Raw genomic sequence first — 26,129 nt, 5'->3', positions numbered from 1 at the left:
AATGTTAATAATTACAGCAGCCACTATGGAGAACACTATGGAGTTTCCCTAAAAAACGAAAAATGGAGTTACCATACGATTCTGCAATCCTACTTCTGGGCATATATCTGGAAAAAACAAATTCGAAAAGATACATGCACCCCGATGTTCACAGCAGCCCTATTTACAGTAGCCAAGACATGGAAACAACCTCAGTGCCCATCGACAGATGAATGGATAAAGAAGATGTGTGTGTGTGTGTGTGTGTGTGTGTGTGTGTGTATACACACACACACACAATGGAATATTACTCAGTCATAAAAAAGAATGAAATGCCACTTGCAGCAGCATGGATGGACCTAGAGATTATCATACTAAGTGAAGTAAGTCAGACAGAGAAAGACAAATACCATATGATATCACTTATATGTGGAATCTAAAAAAATGATAGAAATGAACTTATTTACAAAACAGAAATAGACTCACAGACATAGAAAACAAACTTATTGTTACAAAAGGAGATAGTGGGAGGAGGAGTGAGAGATAAATTAGGAGTTTGGGGTTAACATATGTACAGTACCATATATAAAATAGGTAAACCACAAGGACCCACTGTATAATACAGGGAACTATACTCAGTAACTTGTAATAACCAGTAATGGAAAAGAATCTGAAAAAAGAATATATGTGCATATATATATCTGAATCTCTTTGCTGTACACTTGAAACTAACACGACATTGTAAATTAACTATACTTCAACTAAAAAAACTTTAAAATAATTACTAACATAATTGCTTATCTAGGTAGTGGGTATATGGGGGTTCATTTTACACTATTCCCTACTTCTCTTTAGGTTGAAATATGCATAATAAAAAAGATTTTAAAAAATGTATTTGAGTGCCAGTTATGTGCTAGTCACCGAGCTAAGGCAAAATCTAATGTGGCACTTGAAACACAGAGTGTGGTACGTTTCAAGGGGAAAGGTGAATAATCAGTTAACTGCACTAACAAATGGGCAGTGACAAGCGGATGAGAGTGCTTTGAAGGAAAGATACACAGGTCTTGATGGGGGATGATGGTGGAAGCTGACCTGGTCACAGTCTGGAGGGGTGGGGAACGGCTTTCTCCCAGGAAGGAATGAATCAGTGGCGCTCCGAATAGAAGCAGGCGTGGGCCAGGCACAGGAGAAGGGAGATGGGGGAAAAGGGTTCGGTCAGAGGGAACAGTATGTTCTAAGGGAGGGAGAGGAGGGAGCTGGATGCTTGGGTGCTAACGGGGGGCCTGAGCGGCTGAAGGGAGAGAGGACAGCACAGGGGAGGTGGAAGGTGAGGGAACCTGTCCCCCCACCCCAGGAGAACCTGTGGGAGGGTTGTCTGGCTACTGCTGTAACCTACCTGTGAGCCAAGTTAATGGTTTCATTCTTCATCCTGAAGACAATTGGAAGCCACCAAAAGGTTTTGAGCAGGGGGTAACACAATCCAGTTTGCGGCTTAGATAGAGGGCATGGCCGGGTTGGCCGGAATGGAGGTGGGGAGAAGAAGACCTGGGATGTAATGACCACGTGACCGACTGAGGCATTGGCTAGGAGGTGCCAGGATGACGCCTGGGTTTCTGGCTGTGGAAGGGGGTGGATGGAGGAGCCATGCATTGGAACAGTTTTCCCTGAACCTGGAACATGTCGCAGAGGAGGCAGGTCGCTGATGGTTTGAGACAGGTTGCGTTTGTGGGGCTTTTGAAATGCCTGAGGTGGAGGCCAAGAGGCCAGATGGTACCTGCGCAGTGGACACAGAAGAGTGTCCAGAGAGAGAAGAGGGAAGTTCTGGATGAGCCTTAAGGAACCCTGATGTTTGTTTGGGCAGAGGAGGGAAGAATGAGCCTGGGCTGCAGACCAAGAGGCGGCAGCTGGTGAGGCAGGAGGACACCAGGAGAGTGCAGCGCCCAGTATGCGAGGGACTGGAAAGTTCCTAGAAAGGGGAAGTGGCCAGTTATGTGGGATACCACTGAGAGGTCAAGACAGGAGGGCTGACGAGAGCCTGCCAGTTTTGATGAGATGGAGGCCACTGGAAACACAGCAGGAGCTATTTCAGTGGCAGGTGGAGGTGGAAGCAGATGGAAGTGGGTTGAGGAGGAAGTGGGAAGTGCGAAAAGGAAGACAGTGTGTAGACAGCTCTTGGGGGAAGTTTGGCTGTGAGGGGGAGGAGACAGGGATGGGGCTAGAGCCTGCGGGGTCAAGGGAAGATGTGGCTTTTTAATGGGAGAGGCACGCGGATGGAGTTGGTAAGAGAAATAATGAGGGATGACTCTTAGAGGGCAGATGGCATGGGACCAATGCCAGGGCCCCCTCTACTTCGCAGGAGGGAAAGATGGTGACGGCTGGTATCTGGCAGCACAAGGGCAGGCGCTTTCTTGTCTCTGTTCCTTGCCCATACTGTTTCCTCAGCTGGAATTCTTCTCCCATGTCTCCTTTGAGTACTTCTGCCCATCCTTTAGAGCCTAAGTGGAAGATTACCTTCTGTGAAAAGACTTCCCTCTTCTACTGTCATCCCGCCTCTACTGTTCCAGGGACCATGGTCATCCTTCTATTGTTACTTCTCGGATTAGCCTAGAATGTCCATCTCTCCCACCAGACCACCCAGGGTCTGGTCTGGGGCTTGCCGCCAGGGAGGTGCTTAGGGAATGTGGGGTGAATAGATAAATGAACTAACTACAGACCTGCAGAGGAAGTATAGCAGGAGGAGGGCAAACCCAGAGTAATCCCTGGGCGGGGGTGGGGTGTGTGGAGCAGGGATGGAAAAGGGAAGAAACAGGAAAAGGGGACAAGGCTAAGCTACTGCCAAGAGCACTTGCATTTATCAAGGACTTCTATGGACCATGTGCTAAACATACGGGTTTCTCTTTTAATCCTCACAATATCCCCAGAAGGAATGTTGTCTGCTGATATATTACCTGGCTTCCCCTAGTTTACTAGAACGTACACTCTCGAGGTGGGGTGGGGTTTGCCTGTCTTGCTCACCACTATGCCTCCAACGTGACATAGGCACATAGATAAGGCTGCCAGATGAAACATAGGTTGTTCAGTTAAATTTGAATTACAGAGAAGTAATTTTTACGTTGCTTGATTACATAACACTGTGGGATTGCAACCAGTAAATTCTAGACTGTGGGAAATCTAGAAGACAGTTGGGTATCTTCAATGAATGAATAAGTTGCAAAGAGAAAATAAAAAGAGAAAAAGGAGGAATTTATAGATTAAAAGAGAGTTAAGAAACATATCAATCACTTGAAACCCTTCCTTGGATCCTAATTCAAATAAGCTAAATAAATTGTAGAGAAAAAAATATTTTAAGATAATTAGAAATTTGAACACTGACTGGCTATTTGATGAAGTTAAAGGATGACAATTCTGTTTAGGTTTGATAATAGCATTGGGGTTACGTTTATTTTCAAGAGTCCTTATCCTGTAACAATATGTATTGAAATAGTTTGGAATGAAATGATATGATACCTGGGATTTGCTTCAAGATAATATAGGGTATGTTCTCTATCTTAATTGTGGTTAGTATGGGTATATTCATTTGTGAAAACTCTACACTTAAAATGTGCATTTTATTGTATGTAAATTGTACCTCAGTAAAGTCGGTTTTTTAAAAATGGGAGTAGGGAAGGAAATGGATGAGGAGAAGGATGAAATGAGATTGGCCATGAGTTAACAAGTTTTGAAGTTGAGTGTTGGCTACATGAAGGTTCATTACACTTCTCTGTTTACTTCTGTATAGGTTTGAAAGTTTCCATAATAAGCCATTTTTAAAAACTGCGTGAAGGAAGATGCCATTTCTATTTTATAGATGAGGAAGCTAAAGCAGAGGTTAGGTAACTTGCCCCCAGTCACACCGCTGGTAAAATGAGGAGTCTGGAATATGAAGAGACCCATTTGAGAGCAGAACTTAAGCTGTTAACCTCAGCAAATTTCCAGAGCAAAGTGTGGATGTTGGCTAAGGGATGATACAGCCTTCTTGGTTGACACAGGCTGACTTAGGGAATTCTGGAAGCAAGATGGATAAAAATGCTGGTGACTGTGGTGTGGCGGGCGAGAAATGGCTTCCCTCTTAGATGCATCGTCTCGGGGTAGACCCATGGTTATGAGCATGGACTTGGGACCCAGCTGCCCCTGACACTTGCTGGCAGCGTGAACTTGGGCAAGTCACTTAAAATCTCTGTCCCTCACTTTCCTCATTTGTGGCATGGATATTAATAGACAGTTTGGCAGGTTCTTTAAAAGTTAAACATAAATTTACCCTATGACCTTGCAATCCCACTCTTTGCTGTCTATTCAAGAGAAATGAAAACATGTCAACACAAAGACTTGTATGCCAAAGTTCATAACATTATTATTTATAATAATCAAAAAGTGGAAAAAAGCCAAATGTGATTGGATAAACCAAATGGGGTATATCCATACTACGGGATACTTGCAATAAAAAGGAACGGACTACTAATATATGCTATAACACTGATAAACCTCAAAACATTATCTTTTTGTAAAAGAAGTCAGATGCAAAAGACCGCATATGGCCTTTCCATTTCTATGAAATGTCTAGAAGAGGCAGATCTATAGAGACAGAAGGTAGTTTAGTCACCTGGGGTGGGAACAGGGATTTACTGCAAGTGGGCATGAGGGGTCCTTAGGAAATGTTCTAAGATTGAATTGTGGTGATGGTTGTATAAGTCTGTAAATTTACTAAAAATCACTGAGACACTTAAAATGGGTTCTGGATAGTATGTAACTTTTTAAAAATTAAAAGCATCTACCTCATAGGTACTACCTCACACTGGTCAGAATGGCCATCATTAAAAAGTCTACAAATAACAAAAGCTGCAGTGAGTGTGGAGAAAAGGGAACCCTCCTACACTGTTGGTGGGAATGTAAATTGGTGCAGCCACTATGGAAAACAGTATGGAGGTTCCTTAAAAAACTAAAAATAGAGTTGCCATATGATCCAGCAATCCCACTCCTGGGCATATATCCAGAGAAAACTATAATTCGCAAAGATACATGGACCCCAATGTTCACAGCAGCACTGTTTACGATAGCCAGGACATGGAAGCAGCTTAAATGTCCATTGACAGATGAATGGATAAAGAAGATGTGGTATATATACACAATGGAATACTACTCAGCCATAAAAAAGAATGAAATAATGCCATTTGCAGCAACATGGATGGACCTAGAAATCATCATACTAAGTGAAGTAAGTCAGAAAGAGAAAGACAAATACCATATGATATCACTTACATGTGGAATCTAAAATATGACACAAATGAACTTATTTACGAAACAGAAACAGATTCATAGACATAGAAAACAGACTTATGGTAAAAAGGAACGAAGTTGGGTCATTACGTAGAGACGTGGATGGACCTAGAGACTGTCATACGCAGTGAATTAAGTCAGAAAGAGAAAAACAAATATCGTATATTAACGCATATACGTGGAATCCAGAAAAACGGTACAGATGAACCGGTTTGCAAGGCAGAAATAGAGACACAGATGGAGAGAACAAACGTATAGACACCAAGCGGGGAAAGCGGGGCGGGGGTGGTGGTGGTGGGATGAATTGGGAGATTGAGATTGACATATATACACTAATATGTATAAAATAGATAACCAATGAGAACCTTCTGTATAAAAATTAAATTAGGGGCTTCCCTGGTGGCTCAGTGGTTGAGAATCTGCCTGCCAATGCAGGGGACATGGGTTCGAGCCCTGGTCTGGGAAGATCCCACATGCCGCGGAGCAACTAAGCCCGTGAGCCACAATTACTGAGCCTGCGCGTCTGGAGCCTGTGCTCCGCAACAAGAGAGGCTGCGATAGTGAGAGGCCCGCGCACCGCGATGAAGAGTGGACCCCACTTGCCGCAACTAGAGAAAGCCCTCGCACAGAAACGAAGACCCAACACAGCCTTAAAATAAATAAATAAATAAAAATTTTTTAAAAAGCACAAACTTTAAAAAAAAAAATTAAATGAAATTAAAAAAAGAAAACAGACTTAAGGTTACCAAAGGGGAAAGGAGGTAAGAGAGGGATGAATTAGGAGTATGGTATTAGCAGATACAAACCACTATATATAAAATAAACAACAAGGTCCTACCGTATAACACAGGGAACTATATTCAATATCCTGTAATAAACCATAATGAAAAAGACTATGAAAAAGAATATGTATATATATGTATAACTGAATCACTTTGCTGTACACCAGAAACTAACACAACATTGTAAATCAACAATACTTCAATGAAAAAAAAAAGTACCTCAGAATTATTATGGGGATTAAATAACATAAAGTTCTTAGAACAGAGACTGGAATGCTGTCAGTACTATAGAAATTATTATTGGGCTGGACGTCTAGGGCCAGTTCCCTGCTGTGCCTTCTTCTGGGGAAAGTGGGCTGGTCCCCTGTTCCCAAATCCTTGAACACAGGCCTTTGGGTGAGACTCAGATGGGCCACAGAAAGGGAAGCCTGGCTTCCAGGTCTTGAGGGGCCTTTCCTATCCCTTATCCCGGAGGAGTCAGATGGGACCCGGCATCCAGCCTCGTCCCTATTTTTCTCCTCTGGGGAGGAGGAGAGGTTTCTGTGAAGGGTGCTGCCTCCTCATCCCACAGGCTGAGGATGGGGTCGAGTGTCCTCGAGTGTCCTCTACTGTACGCAACAGGAATTGCAACAGCTGGGTCAGCCCGCTCACATCGTTTCCACCCTCCTGATAACGTTGTGAGGAAGCCACTGTTCTGCCTTTTCACTGATAGGGGTGCTGAGACTCAGAGTGTCCAAGTGATCTGCCCAGGGTCACACAGCAGACACCCCTGGTCCAAGCCCTCTGACAGTGGAGGTCCAATGACTCTAGGCCCTTTCAGCTGGAGAGTTACTCACACTAACCCCTACTGTTTGTATAGTGCTTCTGTGCCCACAAAGAGTTTTCACACCTGGGCTGTATTCTGGGGTGCCTGATTGAAGGAAGGGGAAAAAAGGGAAAGTGGAGGTGGAGAGAATTCCTCCTCCAGGGAAGGACTCTCAGTAGTAATAGATCCAATAAAGTCCCTAAACTCAGATTTGTGGGACTGGTGGCTTTTGGGGTGGGAGAAAGAGGAGCCCCTTTCTGCATTGATATATATGACCCATTCATTTATTCATGCCAAAAATTTTTTTGAGTGTTCTCTCCTTGTGTCAACACTGTGCTAGGTACGAGGATACAAATATGAGTGAGACTCTAGAGGATGAAAAGAGTTTTCCAGTCTAGCTTCCCGCATGTGGGGCCCAAGCCCACTCCCCAGGTATCTTAGTTGCAAAGAGTCTGGAGTAGAGTCGGACTGAAAAACATGCCCCCTGCCCCATAAGCAAAAGAAATCTGGTACTACTGTCTCAGGGTAAAAGTTTTCAGCACTGTCCACCAGGAGAGACAGCTGTGAAGATCATCATCCTTCCAGAACTTTCCTCCCGTCTGTGTGTGTGTGAGTGGCGGGGGAGCAGGGCTCTTGGCACTCAGGAACCCTGGAGTCTAGACCTGGCAGGACCCCAGGATCCCCCTTCATGACAACTTCCCTGAAGACTTCTTCTGCAGAAGATGCTAGGGGGTGAGTGTTTTGAGCAGTAGAACACAACACCCCCTTGTTCGTCAAACCCTAGCCCCACCTTGGGGTCTTTACCTCTGGCCTCTGCAAAAGGGATGTAGGGACGACAAAGCTTCCTGATCCCTTTCCTCCCAAATGTTATGTGATGACGTGTAGGGAAACAATACTTCTGTTGTCATCACCAGGAGGACCAGGATGCAAGCTGCATTATTTGTCCCCTTACAGAAACCCTCTCTTATCCCTGCCTCAGAGTACGATCTTTCTCTCTGTGACCACACCACCGCCCCCCCCCCCACATACGAACACACCCTTACTCCATGTCATCATATCAATCTCTCTGTATATTTCTGGGGATGGGAAGTCGCTATATTCCAATAACCTGATTTTTATTAAGAGAGAAATATTTCAGGGATTCATTCATTCACTTACAAATATATATTGAGCACTTATTAAGTCTGGGCACTGTTCTAGGCACTGAGGATGCAGAAGTGATTAAAACAAAGTTCTCATCAGCTCATATCCAGACTAATGGGAGAGACACACAACAACAACGACAAAGAAGAACAGACAACAAAGAACATTCACAGATTTTCATATAATAGCAGGATCTACAGAAACTAAATAAGGGTAAGAGGATGGAACGTGCTGCGGGGACATGGTCCTCCATTATCAGGATTTTTATTGGAATTCACCTTTTCTTTGCTTTACTCTGCCTGGGGGAGATAAGAGTGAGGGTGTGTGTGTCCCCTCCTTTGGTCTCCTCAACCCATTTTGGCAGTTCAGGCCTCACAGGGCAGAGTCTTGGGATTTGAGGGGGGCTGCAGAGCCAGCCCCTCAGAATTTGTTCAAGGGGCCATTTAGAAGCTAAGTCAGAAATGGAAACAGGTACTGAGAAAGTCTATTTATCGTCTTTCGTGGGTGTAATAATACTCCTCCTCTCCGAATTTATTTCTTCCTTTTATCATCTTGCACACACTCACTGAATTCCTAACTATTCATTCAACATTTTTTGAGCCCACTGTGTGCCAGGCACTGTTCTAGGCGACAGAAACAGAGAGGTTGGGAACATTCTCTGCTCGCGGGAGTCCCTGCTGTGCAAAGTTTCTAAACAACCTCTTTTCATCTTTTCTTTCATCTTCGCCTTTGCGATTCACCTATGTTGATTCACGTTGTCCCAAGAGGGTAGATATGAACATTCCCATTTTACGGATGCGAAAACCATGACTGCTAAGGAAAAAATGAAGTGCTTTGCGGCGACTGAACACCAGGACGCCACCGCGCCACGTGCAGTGGCGCGTTTCGCCAGTCGCGATCCCACCCGCGCACGCACCCTCCTTTCCTCCCTCCCAGCCGCCGCCGCGCCGGGTCCACGTGTGTGTGTCTGTGTGCGGAATGGGGACGGGGGCGGTGCCGCTGGAGGGGTGGGGTCCGGGCTAACGTCACTGGCAGTGCCGCCCAATCAGCGGCGGGCTCGCGGCCCCGGCGCTGGTATTGGGGCAGCGAGGGGGCAGTTCTCTATAACGCGGTCTCCGGGAGCCAGCGGGGAAGAAAGAAGCCGAGCGGGCGGAAGGCGCCCTCCCTGCCGCCTGGGCCCGGGCACCGGGTGCCGGGCCCGGGGTCCTTCCCGCCTCCCGCGGCCGCCGGCCGCTTTGTTTCCCCAGCCTCTGCGCTCTGGGCAACTCAAGAGGGGCTCCCGCCTGGGCTGCACAGGGATCGCGGCGGCAGGAAGGGCGGCCGACCGCGCCGGGACTCGCAGGGACCCAGGAGTCCGGCCGCCAGGAGGGCCGCGTGACGAGATCGAAGAGGGAGCCGGAGCTCCGCGGCCCAGGGGTGCGGGCCGGGGGCGCCCGTGAGCAGAGATCTCCCCGTCGAGGGGGGGGCGATGTTCCCCTCGCCCGTGGGCTCTTCGGGCAGCCAGGGCATCCCGCCGCTGGGACCAGGGCCCCCGCAGTGGGCACCCCCCCGGGTGGTTCCATGGAGACTCTGTGCCCCGCTCCCCGCCTCGCAGTGCCGGCGTCCCCGCGAGGGTCGCCCTGCTCCCCCACACCCCGGAAGACGCGTCGGGGGACCCAGGAGTTCTCTCCGCTCTGCCTGCGTGCCCTTGCCTTCTGCGCCCTTGCCAAACCCCGGGCGTCCTCTCTGGGCCTGGGACCTGGGGAGCTGGCGCCGCGGGCCCCGGTGCTGCTGGGCCCTCATGCCCCCCTGTGCACCGGCGGCTGGGCCCCGGATGGCCTGAAGCACCCCGCGGGACAGGCCGGGCGGTACAGCGATCCCAACTCCCCGGCCAGCCAGGATGCCGACGCCGCTGTGTGCCGGGGCCGCGGCGAGGAGGAAGAGGGCGGAGGCAGTTTCCCGCACTTCGGCGCTCGCTCCGGCGTACCTCCCGGCCGCTGCCCGGCGCCCCGGCGCCCTCGGGAATCTCCGACCAGCTCCGTCTCGGCTCCGCCTAGGCCAGCCCCGGGTCTCGACTCCCAGCCTGGCCCCGCCGCCAGCCCGCATCTGGAACCGGGTTCCCGGCCTCCGCCGCCACCTGCGGGCCTCTCCTCTGAGCCCGCGGGGCCCGGGACAGCGCCGGAGCCGCCCCCGCCGAGCCAGACTGCCGCAGTCGATGGAAACACCCAGAAGGCCGCCCCCGAGGCAACGGCCGCCAGCCCCTCGACGGCCAGCGAAGCTCCGGCGGCGCCCGGCGATCTCCGCCAGGAACATTTCGATCGTCTGATCCGCCGCTCGAAACTTTGGTGTTACGCGAAGGGCTTCGCCCTCGACACTCCGAGTTTGCGCCGGGGGCCCGAGCGGCCCCCAGCCAAAGGGCCCTCCCGGGGAGCCGCCAAGAAACGCCGGCGGCCGACGCCCCCCCAACGCAGCGCACAGCCCCGCCGTCCTGCACCGACGCTCCCCACCACGAGCACCTTCAGCCTCCTCGACTGCTTCCCCTGCCCCCCGGCCCTGGTGGTGGGGGAGGACGGAGACTTAGGGCCGGCATCCTCGCTTCGTCTCCAGGGAGACTCTAAGCCCCCGCCTGCCCACCCGCTGTGGAGGTGGCAGATTGGGGGTCCCGCTGTCCCTGAGCCCCCCGGCCTCAAATTCTGGGGGATCAACCTGGAGCAGCTCTGAGCGTGAGACCTCTTCTGCCAAAGGGGAGAAGTGGGGGCCACAGCCAAATTGCGGGCTCGAGGACAGAGCCTCATTTCTCACCTTTGCCTGTCCTCTTCAGGTTTTATGGGCTGTGGTCAGAGGGACCTCAAATGACAGTGATCTTCAAGCACCTAACTGGTTGGGGTGACACCCCCTCCCCCTCATCCTTTGGAGACGAACCAAGGGCTGGAGTCAGGAGAAGGCTTAATCGAAAAAGGCTTAAAGACATAGATTCCAATCCCTCGCCTCTTCCATCTCGGATCTCTGGGGGCAGGGCCTTCACCCCAGGGGGAGCCGAGGAGGCTACAGCTCAAAGACAAGGAAAAAAAAAGAGGGAGAGAGACCTTGGTGATGGACAAACCGGTTGTTTCTGTGGTCGAGCCTGGGGATTGGGGTGGGGGGGCCCTGGTGGGGGTGGGGAGGTGATTGGCAGCTCCCGGGGGCATCCCCCACCCGCACCAGCCAGGCCTTTAACCCTTCACTCCCCTCGGGCCTTCCCTAGTCTCCGGGCACCACTGCAGCCTTCTTGGGGGAGGGAGCAGCTTAGGCAAGGGGGAGATCACCCCCTTCCGGTTCTTTTCCTAGGGACCCCCAAGTCAAGTGACCCCTAGTTACCGAGATCTTCATTCTCAGCCACCAACCTTTCCCCTTTGTCCAGTTTTGGGGTACGCCTCTTCAGTATTCCCCGTTTGCTTTCAGGTTATAAGGGCTGATGGGTAAAAGAGGACTCCCCCCCATAAGTCAGCCCCCTCCGCCAGTTTACTCCTCATATTAGGAGGCACAGAGCTGAGGGACCTCCTCCCCTTCAAAAGTGCAGACTTTGTCTGGGGAAGGGGCCAGAGACCATCCCAGGGAAAGTAATGGAAGGTGGAAGAAATCAATAAAATCAGACCAAACAAGTTGCCTTTCCAGGTCCTCGCCACCGGTTTAAGGATGGAGGGTGTGGAGGTAGAGGGCAGGCCTGGGTCCATTCTTTGAACACCCAAACTGAGACCCCTTCAAGGCTAGAAAGAAGACAAGCTGCTCTTTGTGGAGGGGGTAAATGAAAGGGCTCTTGGCCTAACCACAAGGTCCAGTGGGTTTTGAAGGGGCAAAGTTTGGGTTTGGATGGGAACTGGGCTGAGGGACCTTTAGCATCCTCCCCCCACCCAACTTCAGTTGTCAGGGACCTGATGGATCCGAAAGGGGCAGGGCCAGGGGATTAGTTTTGAGGTCAGAAGTTCTGTTTTCCTGGGGGAGGGGAGTGAGTCAGAGCGGGGTGGAATTGCTTTCTCCTCCACCCAGGTGAGGTCTGGGGAGTTTAGCTCTTAGGGAAATTCCAAGTTTAGGTGTGAGGGGAACCTGGGGGTTGCCGATCTTCCCAACAACTGAGGGACCCAGTGACCCTTCTGCCCACACTAGTGAATATCGCCCCCTTTTCCCCCAAGACGGGACAAGGGAGGAACAATTCCCACATATGATACTGGGGAAGGACTTGTCTCCTTTTCTGTGAAAATGCTTTGTAAAAAGTTGTTAATGTTTGCATAGAGCAGATTCTCAAGAAAAACTGTTTTGGACCACAAAAGTTTTGTTTGTTTTAGAAGCTGTCTCTTTTAATTTTTCTTTTGCTGGGGGTGGGGGTGGGGTGGGTGGGTGTGGGTCGGGCACTGCTCTCTTTCTCCTCAACATCTGGCCTTTATGAACCCTGCTGACCTCCCCTCCCCCTCCAGCTGTGTTGTGGGGAGGAGGGAGGAGGGTGGGGGAGTGCCTTCCCTTCCTGTGCTTCAGGGGTATCCATCTTATCTTGCCCCCCAAGAATGGGGAAGGTCAAGGAAGAACGCAAATGTGAGGGGTGGGGAGAGAGGCGCTGTGAAGAGGGGGCGAGGTTTGCAAGGAGAAATTCAGAAAGGCCGACTCCTGCTTTTAAAGAGCTCCTTGCTTTTAGTCAGGTCAGTTTGGGCCCATTCGACCAGCCTGGGCGTGGTGGCGTGAGCTCTGGGCGAAGGAGAGGAGTGGTGGGTCATGAAATACCCTTTTGGGACTCTTCCTTCTTCTCTGAGGAGTGGGAGGGGATGCTGTTCCTTTGGCTTTCCTCCTCCTTCAAGTCCAAGTATTAATCCTCAACCTGGAAGGGGGCCGGGCAGTGAGTTAAAAAACACACCTTTTGGCCAGACCTGGAACCCCTCTCCTTGCTGAATGGTTTAATTTGGAGAATCTTAGGCCTGGAAGCACCCCTAGAATCTTTCTAGTCATTTTACAGAATAGGTACTGTATTAGTCTCCTAGGGCTGCCACAGCAAACTGCCAAAACCTTGGTGGCTTGAAACAATAGAAATTTATTCTCTCACAATTCTAAAGGCTAGACGTCCGAAATCAAGGTGACTGCAGGGCTGTGCTCCCCCCAGAGGCTCTAGGGGAGAATCCCTCGCCTCCTCCAGCTTCTGGTGGCTCCAGGTGTTTCTTGGGTTGTGGCCGCCTTACTCCAATCTCTGCTTCCATCTTCACGTGGCCTTCCCCTCTTCTGTCTCTTATAAGGACATTTGTCATTGGATTTAGGGCCCACCTGGATAATCCAGGATGATCTCATCATGACAACCTTAATTAAATTACATCTGCAAAGACCCTTTCTCCAAATAAGGTCACATTCACAGGTTCTGGGGGCAGTGGAGTTAGGGCGGGGACTTATCTTTTTGGGTGCCACCATTCAGCTCACTACAGAAACTAAGTCCCAGGATGGAAAAACTTGCTCAGGCTTCCTGGAGGAAGGAAGCATGTACTGTGGTGTGCTGGGTCGGTGTGGGGTACAGACCTTCTTGGGCTGGGACCACAAGCCTCCCTGAGTTGGAGCAGCCTGGGGAAAGGCAGAGTTGGACCCCTTGCTTTCCTCAGGCTGACACAAGGATGCTGGGACTCTCCCTCCTCCTAACACTCACTGAGGCGGGGTGGGGAGAATCTCCCCAGGAGGGTCCCGAGGAAGCTCTCCCTCCCTCCCTGGTTTCCTCCACTCGCTCTCTGTGTTTCTCTCAGAGTCCCCTGCCCCTGCTCCCAGATTATCGGTACATCCTCTTTCCATCCCTCCCCTCCCCCAGCCTTCATGTCCTCCGAGGCTCTACCACTGGCCACTGTGTTTTTGCCTAGATGTGGAGGTCGAAGGGTCTTAGCTTCTGTCTGGGTCTCTAAGTTCCCTTCCTGGGTTATCTCAGTTCCTTTAGTCTCAGAGGGTCTCTATCTCTCAACAGCTCTGGGACCAGGTGTCTGCCCCTCCTCATCAGGGCCACCTGCACGACCCTGAGAGGGAGAAGCTCCTTAAGTTTTGTTCCCAAGGTACCTCGCCTGCCTCTCCCTAATCCAGCTCTGTTCACCATCGCCTCCCTCCTCCTGGGATCCTCAGTTGCCCCACACCCTCTGCCTCTTGCCTTTTAAATCTTTGTGCCTTGACTTCTGCCCCCGAAACTGAAACTGCTCTTTCCAGGGTCACCTATGACAACCCTCAACCACAAATCCAGTGGTTGCCTCCCGGCCTCCCTGACCCCTGAATCACTCCATGACCTGTGACGCTGCTGGACGTGCACCAGGGTCTCCTGGTTTTCTCTCTCCAAAGTTCCCTCTGTCATCTGTGCCTCCTCAGCTTCCTCTGTCCCTAGGAAGCTTTAAAAAGAGGCAGACTGATGATGTCCAGGTGACATCTACCCTCTGCCCCCATGTCTCCCCACGTGATTTCTTTTGTCTTCTTCCAAGTCTTCAGCTGGCACAGGCATAGGTAAGTGACTCCCAAATCACAGGCATAGGCACCTGCCTCCTCTGCCTCCAGCCCAGACCCTGAGCTTTGGTGCCAGGTCTCCTGTGGACGCTGTGGACGCTGGCAACTCACACTCTCCCTGTTGAAGACCCAGCTCATTGTCTCCAGCCCCTGCTCACATCAGTCCCTTCCTGGTCAAGTCCACGTTCAGTATCTCTTATTGTCTCCATCATGGTGCAACTCCCACAGGTGTGGTCTGGACTCTTGCAGTAGCCACCTAACTAGTTTCTGGATCTCAGATTTTTCTCTGACCTCCTCGGATTAGGTTACCTTCTTACTCAGTGGGTCCCTTGATTCTATTAAATGCAGCCTCCTTGGCCTGTCCTTTGGGGCCCTCTATGATTTGGCCCTAACTCTCCTGTCCAGGCTTTCCCTGTTACTTCACTTTGTACCCTGTATGGTCCATCACACTGGAACGCCCTTCCTGCCCCAGCCACCCACTCTTTCTCTACCTTCATTCCCCATGTGAGATGCAATCTCCTCCACGAAGTCTTCTTTGACTCCCCCCAGTTGGATGTGATCTGTGCCACCGCTAGACCCTCTTCACTCTTATATAAGTCTGGGGGAGGGGTAGTAAAATGTGGTAGAAGAATATGGGCTTTGGACACCCCCAGTCCTCCTCTCCATGAAGAACCTGGGAAACTAGTCCGGCTATCCTAAGGGAATCACCTTTCTGACCTAAGCTTTTATTTCATTGCTTTGGCCTTAACTGAGAGTCATTGACATGAAACGGCCACTTGGAAATCATTCCTGCAATTGTAAAAACTTCCTGCAACTATGCTCCAATAAAGATGTTAAAACAAACAAACAAACAAACAAACAAAAACTTCCCGAGAAGACACTGTTCAGTGTGTCAAGTCCCCCTATGTATTTTCTTTAAGATAAAAAAGTAGGGTATTGATGATACAGTTATAATTGTTTGTGATTTTTTTCTTGCACCCCTCTGCAGTCATCTTGTATCTCTTGTTTCATTTTATTTAGGTCCTGGATCCATGTCCTGTACACAGCAGGCACCTAACGAATACTTGTCCAATGCAGAGTGACTATTTTAAAAGGCTTATTTAAAGGACTGCACCCAGCTTGGAGAGTGGAACTTGGCCAGCATGCAGTTACAGAGTTGTCCGCTAGATGCAGCTGTCTGCTAGCACCAGAAGGAGGATGGACGCCGGACAAGGGTGGGTGGGGAAGGCATAATTCTTACAGGCCATTGAGCACCTCCCAGTGCTGGGGCTTGGGAAGAGGGATGTGTGAGACATGGTCCCTGCACACAAGGAACTTAGCCGGGGGCTTTGCATGCATTATTTTGCTTTTATAACAAAAGAAAGGTATTATTAGCTCTGTTTAATAGATGAGGAAATGGAGGCTCAGAGAGGTTAATCAACTTGCCTGAGGTGGCACAGCCAGTGGCAGAGCAGAGTTTAACTCTGGACTGTCTGCCTGGGTTTTCCCCTAATAGAGGTTATCATAGCAAACACTTACATGGCTTGGGGCCAGGCACTGTTCTAAGGGCTTTATGTTTAGTCACTCATCTAATCCTTAGAACATGATGAGGTAGGTACTATTATAATCCCCATTTTGCAGATGAGAAAACTGAGGTACAAAGAGGTTAAGTCCACACAGTTACAGAATTGTGCCCTTAGAGTTTGTGCTCTTAATGACCACACTGCTGCTCTGTTTCACCACCCCAGTAGCAACAAGTTACAGGCTGGGGGTAGCCCCCACCAATATTTGGAGACCACAGAGCTCTGTGCCAGAAACACAAAGACACAGAGCCTGCCCCTGAAGAGCCTTTAGTTGCATGGGCAGTCCCCTCCTTAGGATGTGGGCTTTCCACAGACGTGCTGGGCAACTCCACCTGAGTGGTTTACCCTCTCTGGGCTTCAGTTATCATCACCTAAAATCAGGGGACTCGGTAGCAGGAAGTGACTCTGAGACACAAGAGGTCTGTTATCCATGATTTGTTGCAAAATTATAGCACTTAAAAAAAATAAAGGGAAAATTATCTACTTTAAAGCGCACAAAAAATCCAGCTTGATTAACATTTACACATGGACATAGCTGTGTGAGCACCACCCAGGTCTAGGTGAGCAATGTTTGCAGCCCTCTGGGAAGCTTCGCCAGGCCTGCTCCCAGTCAATCTCCCGCCACCCCGTGAGATAACCACCACACTGCCTCTGTCACCACAGATTTATTTTGCCTGTTTTTGACCTTCATAGACATGGAAGGTACTTTTTGGTTCTGGCTTCTTTTGTTCAACCTTATGCATGTTGGCTTCATCATGCTGTTGTGTGTTATTCTTTTCATTGCCGTGTAGTAGTGTTTCACTGTATGAATATTCTACAGTTGATGTATTCTGTTGATGGATGTTTGGGTCATTTCCAGTTTTTAGCTTTAAGTATCAAGCTGTGAGGCACCGTTTTAAAGGAATTGGGAGGGGCAGTGAAGAGAGCTAACATTTACTCAGGCATTAACTGTTCTGGACAATGGGCTAAGGGCTAGAGATAAGAAATGACAAAACCCACATATTTCTCTCCCCAAAGCTCACAGCTTAGTACAGGAAAGAGACAAGTGAGCAAGCAGTCACAGGACAGCATGACCGGCGTGGAGATGGAGATCCTTGCGACTGAGGGGACAGTGGAGCAAGTCAGGGAGGACTTCCCAGAGGAGGAGACACGTGAGTGGAGGCTTGAAGGGTAGGGAAGAATCTGTGGCTTGAGTGAATGGGCCTCTTGAACAGATCATATTGCCTGGAGCACAGGGCGCGCGTAACAAGAGATGAGGACAATGGTGAGCAGATCAGGCAGGGTCCTGGCCCTCTTCCAGCGTGTGTGGGACCGATCATCGTCAATAATAATAATCTCACGCAGCTGAGACAAGTGTTGTGAAGGAGACGAGTGTAAGGGGCCGGGGGCTGGGCCAGAAGGGTTCACCCTGGTCAGGGAGAGCAGAAGAGGCTTCTCTGGGGAAATGATCCTTGAGATGAGCTTGGAATGATGGCTACGAGTTAACAACAAGGAGAGGGGGGGAAGAGTGTTCCCGGCAGATGGGACAGTGTGGATAATGGTCCCGGGGCTGGAGAGAGGGAGGCACATCAAAGAACCGAGTGTGGCCGGAGCCCAGTCAGAGGAGAGACTGCACAGAGGCAGGGTGGGGCCAGGTCCTGTATGGTCTCGTAGGCCAAGGTAAGGATCAGGGCCCGTCCTGACAACACTGGAAGACAGAGATGGGTTTTAAGTAAGGCTGCGACAATCAGATTTGTGGCATTTGGAAAGGATCTCTGTGGCATCCATATGGACAATGGGGACAAAGGCAGATGTAGGGAGATTGGTGGGGAGGCTACTGTCAGAGTCCAGGCAAGGGGTGATGGTGGCCTGGCTGGGAGGATGGATGCGGTGGGGTGGGGGGATGCGGATGTGGAGTGAAGTGGACGCAGGTACAACTGACCGGATGTAGTGAGGGTTAGATCCGGGGGATAAGGGAGCAAGTCTTGGGACTCTGGCTTTAGACCTGGATTGGCAATGAGACAGGAAACACTGTGCTGGGTGGGAGCAGGGGGAACATCCTGAGCTCCGATTTGGGCATGTAGAGTCCAAGGTGCCCTTGAGGCGTCCAAGTGCATATGTCTGGTGCTCAGAGAAGTGGGGAGGACCAGAGATGTACTCGTGTGAGTCACCTGGGCGTCCTTGGGAATGGAGGTTGGGAGGCTGGATGTGGGGCTCGGGGAAAGGCTAAAAAGTGGGAAGAGAGGAGGGCTCAGGATTGGACCTTGAAGCCCCATGTGTCACTGGAGGATGGTGTGAAGTATTGTGGGGTGGGCGGAGGCAGAGAGATGAGTTTGGAGGCTGTGAGAAAAAATGAGGGAATCTGCAGGGAGAAGGAGAGAAGAGGCCTTTATAAAGCAGAATTGCCAGGCCTTGGTGAGGGGTGGAGTGTGGGGTGAGGGCAGGGAGGAGTCTAGCTTGAATCCAGCTTTTGGCCCTGGTATCCAGGTGGGTCTGCTGTTCAAGAGGGAGATTTGGGCTGGGGATAGAAATGTTTGGAGTCATCAGCATATGACTGGACCAGAATGATCAGGGAATGTGTGTCCAGTGGGAAGAGATCCAAGAATAGAACCCTGAGGGACATTAAGTAAGATGAGAGGAAGGGCCAGGAGGTGGGAGAGACGCCATCGAAACTCTGGCGACCCCTGCTGGTCGTCCATCCATGTCTGCGCTCCAGTGGCGGCCCAGGTGGACTCGCTTCCCAGCTAGCTCCCCGCTGCCAGGTGTGGGCGTGTGATTTCATCCCCACCAGTGGGAGGCCAAGGGGAAGTGGTGTGAGCCCTTCTCCGCCTGGGCTTTAAGACCCTAGGTAAATCCTCTGTACACTCCCTTTCCCCTTCCCGAGGCTGGAGCCCCACAGGGCAGTCCCCTATCTTTGGTCTTGAGTCACCGATAAGCCCTAGGGGGTAGTGCAGCAACACCACGGAGGGAAGCTGGGCCTCCGAATGACTGCGGGGGAGTTCCTCATGGACCTGGGATGTAAGAAACGTTACATTCTTTGAGCAGCTGTCTTCTTTGGATCTCTCTGTTACGGGAGTTTAGCCTAACTAATACAACTTAACTAAGCTAATACAATTTAGCCTAACCCAACTAATGTAACTAATTAGCCTAATAAAAGTTATTAACCTAACTAGTACAACATCAAATTAAAATACAATGAAATAAAAAGTTGGCCTAATGAATACAATATCACTTATCCTAACTAACACGAGAACCAAGGGGGGAGAGTGTATCAAGAAGGAGAAAGTGGGGAACTGTGTTGAATGTTGCACAAGGATCAGATAAAATAGGGGATGAAGAACATCCACCAGCCTTGGCAACTAGGAGGTGACTGGCGACTCTAATGGCCCTTCAAGGGCAGCGGTGGGGGGGTGGGTGGGGGGATGGATGCGTGAACCGGGGCGGTAAAGAAGTAGATTCAGCAAGTGCAGGCATCTCTTTTGAGGAAGTTGGATGCGAAGGAAAGGAAAGAGTTGGGGAACGATCTAGAAGGGGACTCAGGATCAAGCCTGATTGCAGTGAAGCTGGGGGAGAGGGAGGGGTTGAAGATGCTGGAAAAATGATGAGTGAGGGAGTTAGACCTCTGTTGGGGGGCAGGGGCTGGGACCCAGAGCTAGGTGGACGGGGCGGGAAATGTGCATTCCCAAACATAAACACACACTCAAGGCGCGTTGGCAACTGTGGGAGAGGAGGGAGGACTTTCTAGAGAGCTTCCATTTTCTCTGAGAAACAGGACTAGGTTGAGGGGTACAGGGCGGGACAGGGAAGAGTTGGCTGGAAGATTGAGGAGATCAGAGAGAGTCAAGCTGACAGAAGGAATCTGCCAACAATACAGAGACAGTTGCAAACTGGGAATTGGAGGAGGCACCAAACTTCTGGGGTGTGGGGCTTTTTCCAGCTGAGCTTAGCCTCTGGGGCTGGGGTCCAGGAGTGCAGCAGGCACGTGGGTGGGCCCAGGGCGGGAGTTCTTCCCACTGCAGGCCGAGGAAGTCCAGGACCACGAGAGTGAGGGTATGACGTGATGGATCCAGGGGTTGGATGGGGACCAAAGTTGAAGGCGGGGTCGGGGCAAGCTCTCAGTAGAAAACTGAGACGTGTGAGACGGTGAAGGTGTCAGGAGGGCACAGAGCAGCTGCAGTGGAAGCAGGGAGGCAGAGGCCTGGGAGGAGGGGACGTTGGCCAGTGGAGGTGGCCTACCTTTTGGGTTTTGCCGGGACCCCGAGGCTGCTCAAGGTGACAGCAAGACTTGGGTCGGAGAGGCTTTCTAGGAGTCAAGAGCCAGAGTCTTTGAAATATGAGGGATGTGGGCAGGGCGATCTCCCAGAAAAAGCATGGCGGACAGTGGCCTGAACCTTCCCTCTGCCCACCGCACAGACATCAGCAGGCCGAATAAACAGTGATCTCTTACATTTATGGCATGGAGCTTGACAATTTACAAAGACTTTCATTTCCCTACCTGTGCAATTCAGCATTTGTTTTAACAGAGGAACAGCTGAGAGGGATTAAGATTCTGGCGGCCCCACAGTGGGGCTGCCTTACCCACTTCCTGTCATCGCCACAGACGGAGGTCACAGGACCTTGTTTGTTGCCATGAAAACAGATGTGGAGTGTCCCCCACCTTTGGTCCCTCCCATGGAGGTATAGGGTCCTGTCACAGGGAAATAACTCACCTACAGTTCTGAAAGGTGGGCACCCTGGAGAGAGGAGGGGAGACTGAGGATACATTCCTGGGTTGGGGGTGAGCCCGATCCCGATCCCGTGGCTGAGGCAGCCATGAGCCTCCTTTGGTGCTGTTTTGGCCTAGAGGACCTGGCAGCAGGAGCTGGAGACAGTGGGGTGCCCCTGTGGGGAATTGTCTATGGCTTATGAGGGCCCGTATGTCTGTCCACATGTGTCCGTTGGTCCTGTGTGTGTGTTTGTGAGTGGGTCCCTGACAGGTTCCTGAGTTGGGGATGTATCTACGGAACTGCGCGTGTGCGCGCGTGAGTCTGAGCGTGTTTGGGAATGAACGCCGAAGTTCCTGCGTCAGGCTATCCTGAGTGCGTGGAGCATGCGTCTCTGGGCCATGCACCGCTCTGCGTCTAGGAGCGTGTAAGGACGTGTCCCCTCTGCATCGAGGCAGAAACGAGGTCAGCGTGCAGGCGGGGGTGGAGCTAGAGATTGATTCTACAGCAGTGACAGGCTGAGCGGGGAAAGGGGGCAGGGGTGGAAGAGGGGGAGAGGGCAGGGAAAGATACCCTTGGACCTGGGAGCCCACTAGCCTCTTCCGAACACCTGCCCTTGAGGGAGGGGGCCAAAGAAGGGAGTGGGAGATGTGGAGAACCTTATCACCCAGGGACCAGAAATGGGGGTTGGGAGGCAGGCAGAGGGGCGGAGATGTTCTCGGTCTCTTGGCCTGGGGCTGGTGGGATGGGGGGGGCCAGATGTTGCCTGGAGTAGCCAGCTGTCTGGGGCTTTGGTTAAGAAAAATGTCTCTAAAACCTTGTTAAAAAGGCTGGCGTTCCTCCTGCCTGATACCACCAGATCTGCTGTAGCAAGATCCCATAGCAACACCCCTCCGTCCATCCCGTCCTCCTCTATCTCCACCTGGGCATAAAGAGAAGCTGCAGGTATACCCCAAGCAGCCCCTCACCTGGGCGGGGAAGAGTGCTGAGGGATGTGTGATCAGATCGGAGAGTGAGGGTTAGATTTGGTTAAGAAAAAGATGGAGGGCATCTGTCTCCAGATACGGTTGGGGCGTCTTTGGGGACCTGCATTTTTTCCCCTGGGGAAGGACACAAAGGTGTCAGGGCACCCTGCCCGGGGGTCTGGCTGCATGGGAAGGGTCTCTTACCCCAGGGAGGCAGAATCCTTACTCCTCTGGGACCTGAGTTCCCCCCAACCAGGGAGATGTTCTTTTGTCTGCTCCCCTAGTGCTGGCCACTCCTTTGATCTGGGATCCCTAAGCCCTAAGCCCATAACCCCCACGTCCTCGTGTATAATGGGAGCAGGGAGTCTGAATGCCAGGGTCCTGGAGAGGGCAGTGGGCCCTTCCCTATGCCAGGCCTTTCTAGCGAGGACGTGCCCCCGTGTCAGGGCCCCGTGCCTGCCCTTCCTCCAGCTTCCCACTTCCTCTTCCAGCTGAGCCGTTGCTGCGGTAGCAGCACCTTCTCTCCAACGCCTTCCAACCCGGGGCCCAGCCAAGTACCACCCAGCCCACGGCAAGCAGGCTCATGGCAGCCCCAGAGCTGGCACACTCCTTGACTCCTGCCCCTCCCCTCTGCTGCCTCCTTCGGCCCCTCCCTTCCCGCCTTCTGCATCCTGGAGAGGCTGTGGAGAGCCCCCTGCTCTGCCTGGGGCCCCCCCCTGCAGCCCTCTTTAGCTCAGGGGCTTTGTTTCCAGGGCCACATCAGCCCAAGCCCTTGCGAGCTCCGTGTCACCCTGGGTACCAATGTGGCATCACCTTAGTCCTTTATGGTTCCAAGTCAGTGCAGACCCCTGTGGCTACTGTGGATTCCATCTCACTCTGGGCCAAAGCAGGCTCCACTTCAATCGAATTCCTCGTGGGCTCCATGATACTCCGGAGCAATGCGGGCCCTATATTAGTTAGTTTAAGACCTCCTGGGCTCCATGTCAACTCCAGGCCCTGTGGGCGCCTTAGTGTGGGCTGCTGTGGGCTCCCTGACATTCTGGGCTGGGAGTTCCATGTCAGCGTGGGCCCAGGCAGGTGTCATATGGTTCTAATTCCTTGATCCGCTGGACGCCATGGATAGACACCCTCTTCATCAGCACCCTGGGCCCCTCAGGACTCCTGTGGGTTCTTTGTCCATCTGAGACAAAGTGAGCTCCATGTTCTAACTCCTTGTAGATCATGGCTGCTCATTTGGGGTCAGTGGACAAATAGCACTGGCATCACCGAGATTTGTTGGAAATGCAAAATCTCAGGCCCCACCCAGACCTTCTGAATCAGAACCTGCATTGTTAACAAGACCTTTTTTTTTTTTTTAAATGATACCAACTATCATTTTTACCATATTCTTTTTTTTTTTTTAAGGAATTCCTTTACTTTTATTATTTATTTATTTATTTTTGGCTGTGTTGGGTCTTCGTTTCTGTGCAAGGGCTTTCTCTAGCTGCGGCAAGCGGGGGTCACTCTTCATCGCGGTGCGCGGGCCTCTCACTATCGCGGCCTCTCTTGTTGCGGAGCACAGGCTCCAGACGCGCAGGCTCAGTAGTTGTGGCTCACAGGCCCAGTTGCTCCGCGGCATGTGGGATCTTCCCAGACCAGGGCTCGAACCCACGTCCCCTGCATTGGCAGGCAGACTCAACCACTGCGCCACCAGGGAAGCCCTTAACAAGACCTTTGATGCATGTGCACATTAAAGTCTGGGCAGCACCACTGTCAAGTTCATGTCAATCTGGATCAAGGTGGAACCACATTGACCCAATGCTATATGAGCTCCACGACCCCCCGGGCCAGTGTGGGTGCCATATTAAAGAAGGCCCAATGCCACATGGGAGTTGAGGTGTTCTCCCCATGACCCCCCAGGCCTCTGCCTCCTCTGTCTCTCACCTTTCCTTACTTCCTCCCTGAGACCTTGCCTCTAACCAACTTCCTTCTCCAAAACCAAATGCTCGTTCCCCTGCCCTGAGTCTCTGGCCCCCTCTGCACAGAATCCAAGCACAAAGGGCTTTTGTCATCCTCCACTCTGAGCTGGGCTTTGGGGATCCTCCCTCCTGACCCTCCCTCCCCACCAGCCTCCTACCGACCTCAGGCCACCCGAGCTGGAGGCTGCTGCTGTAGTTTTCCATCCCTGCTGTTCTCTGCCTTATACACACGTTGCACAGATAGATCCAAAGTCTATATCTATATATACTTCTCACCCCCCCACCCCCGGACGGCGTGCGTCTCCTTTGCCAGGCTGTGGTCGTGCAGTCTGTCGCTCGTTAAGGCACTGTCTCAGATTTGCATGTTTAATATTTTATCCAGGAAGCGCTCCTGGCTGGGGCCCTGGGAGCTGGTGTGAAGCTGACAGAATGTCAGGCCCCGGAATGGTTGCTCACGGGTGGTAGCGGTGGGACGAGTGTCTGGGGGACAGGAGAATGGTGACGCCAGTTCCTGGCTGCTGGTCTAGACGTCAGTATCAGGGTGGGGGTGGGGAGAACACATCAGAGTTCCGCAGCCCCAGCCTGCACAGAGAGCCCCCCTTTCTTGGGGCACAGCCATTGACCTCTGATGTGAACTTGCTTTTTAGGTTCAGCGACTCCTCCAGGTCTCAGTCAATATCAGTGTCTGGGGATTTTCCAGTGGGGAGAAGCCCTTTGGCTCCATGCGGAAGTGGCGAGGAGCTCATCCTCTTATCTGGTTTCCCCCATACCCAGGGCAAACCGTGGAGGAGGACAGAGTGGGAGGGAGGAGTTGGGCGGGAGAACAGCAGGTCTGGCCGGTGCTGTGTGACCTTGGGGTGTCATTGAGCTGGCTGGTTTCTGTGAGTGACAGGGAAGAATCATCAGCATCTTCCTTCCCTCTCTGGCACGTTGGAGATCTGAGTTAGCGGCAAGCAGTGCAGAATATTGACAGCAATCCCTTCTGTTCCCAGATATTTGTAAAGAACTTAGTGGGCAGGAGGGGGAGAGGAGGGAGAAAGATGAGGCTCTGGCTCTAGGGCAGATGGAAAAATCTGAAGATGGAAGAGGGGGAGGGGAGAGCAGACAGACACAGGCCTTTCATTCTGACCCTTGCGAGGCATGAAATGCCTGATTGTGCCTGTGTCCTGAGGGTTCAGTGGGGCCTGGAGGTCAGGAGGTAGGGGGGAGGGGAGGGAGAGGCTGCTCCATCCGCTAAGCCCCTCGGAAACAAGATCCCCACACATTCTGCCGCAGTCTGGCAAGGCTCTGATGGAAAGGGCTTCTTAGAGAAGGGAGGCTGGGGCATGGCCCCAGACCGTGCTCCCACACCCCTTGCCAAGTTTCAGGACCTGGAGGTTTATCTGTGCAGGACTCAGCCCTGGTTGGGGGCAGGGGCCAGGAAGGAGTGTGTGTGTGTGTGTGTGTGTGTGTGCGTGCGATTATCCCTCAGCCTGCAAGTGGGACACCCCACTGCCCCAGAGCTGGCTGCTGTACAGCTGCTCCCAACTGCTCCTCTCTCGGGCCTGCACTGGAAAGTTCTTCCTGGTGTCTTGCCTCAGTTCTTCTTGCCTCCACTTCTGTGCGATTACTCTCTGTTTTGCTCCCTGGGGGCGGGTAAGGGATTAGAGCCCTCATTTCCTGGGGTTTGTGCTGCCTCCTCGACCCAGGAAGAGGCATCCTGACCTGATATGGAAGCCTGGAGGCCTGGTCTGCCTCTCTGGTCCACTCTCCTGCCCACATACATAGAGGGCTTGGCCGCTACATAAAGTGATACCCTCCTGTCGGCATCCCCACCATCCACCCGCTAATAAGAAGCTGGAAAAGAAGCTTAAAGGACCTCCAAACAACCACGATAGACACCACCAAGCTACACACCAAAGCACAGACATTTTACATGTTAGGCAGCGCTCTGCTCTCACAGTACCCCCCATCTAGGTCAGCAGTTTGCAAACGCTTTTTACCCCTGGGACTTTTGGTCCAAAGGATATCATGCAGAAGCAGAAAAAAATAAAACTGAGAAAAGTCCAGCTGCTGTGGTGGAAGCCAGGGGTGGAGGGCCAGGGAGACCTGCCTGCTCTGCTCCTTGGAAACCTTTCCAATCCCTCCCCCCATCCCCTAGGGGCTTCTGAGAGGCCCTGCAGGGCTCCCAGCGCCTGGCAGAGCACAGTTAGAAAAACACTGATCTGCAAAATCTAGTTTCTTAACTCCTGGAAGCTGCCAGTCAAAGGGAATGGGGGCCGGCAGAGATAGGAGTGTAAGTGACAGTCCCACAGGTGACAACTTGATGACAAGGGAAGGAGAGGTAGAATGATGCTAAAAGTAGACATGCAAGCCCGAAGGGTTCAAGGCTGGGGCCATTTAGTTTGGGGGTGACCTTGATTACTCCTCAAGAATCTCCAGGGGCTGGACTCATGCTCAGAGTGGGGACCTGGGGCATCAAGGGAAGGTTATGCTTGGTGG

At 51.7% G+C, this 26,129-nt stretch overlaps 1 protein-coding gene across 1 annotated transcript; it reads left to right on the top strand.

Annotated features, from left to right (window-relative positions):
• Nucleotides 1-5,994: 5,994 nt before the first annotated feature.
• On the top strand, nucleotides 5,995-12,307 carry EPOP (elongin BC and polycomb repressive complex 2 associated protein). Its single transcript, XM_082373595.1, has one exon. The coding sequence runs from the start codon at nucleotides 9,583-9,585 to the stop codon at nucleotides 10,720-10,722; it is 1,140 nt and encodes a 379-aa protein (XP_082229721.1). The 5' UTR covers nucleotides 5,995-9,582; the 3' UTR covers nucleotides 10,723-12,307.
• The last annotated feature ends 13,822 nt before the right edge of the window (nucleotides 12,308-26,129 follow it).

The sequence above is a fragment of the Balaenoptera borealis genome (assembly GCF_965194805.1).
Source record: "Balaenoptera borealis genome assembly, chromosome: 20".
Classification (NCBI taxonomy): Eukaryota; Metazoa; Chordata; class Mammalia; order Artiodactyla; family Balaenopteridae; genus Balaenoptera; species Balaenoptera borealis.
The sequence above is the reverse complement of the archived record's forward strand: the minus strand, read 5'-3'. Positions and strand labels throughout refer to the sequence as shown.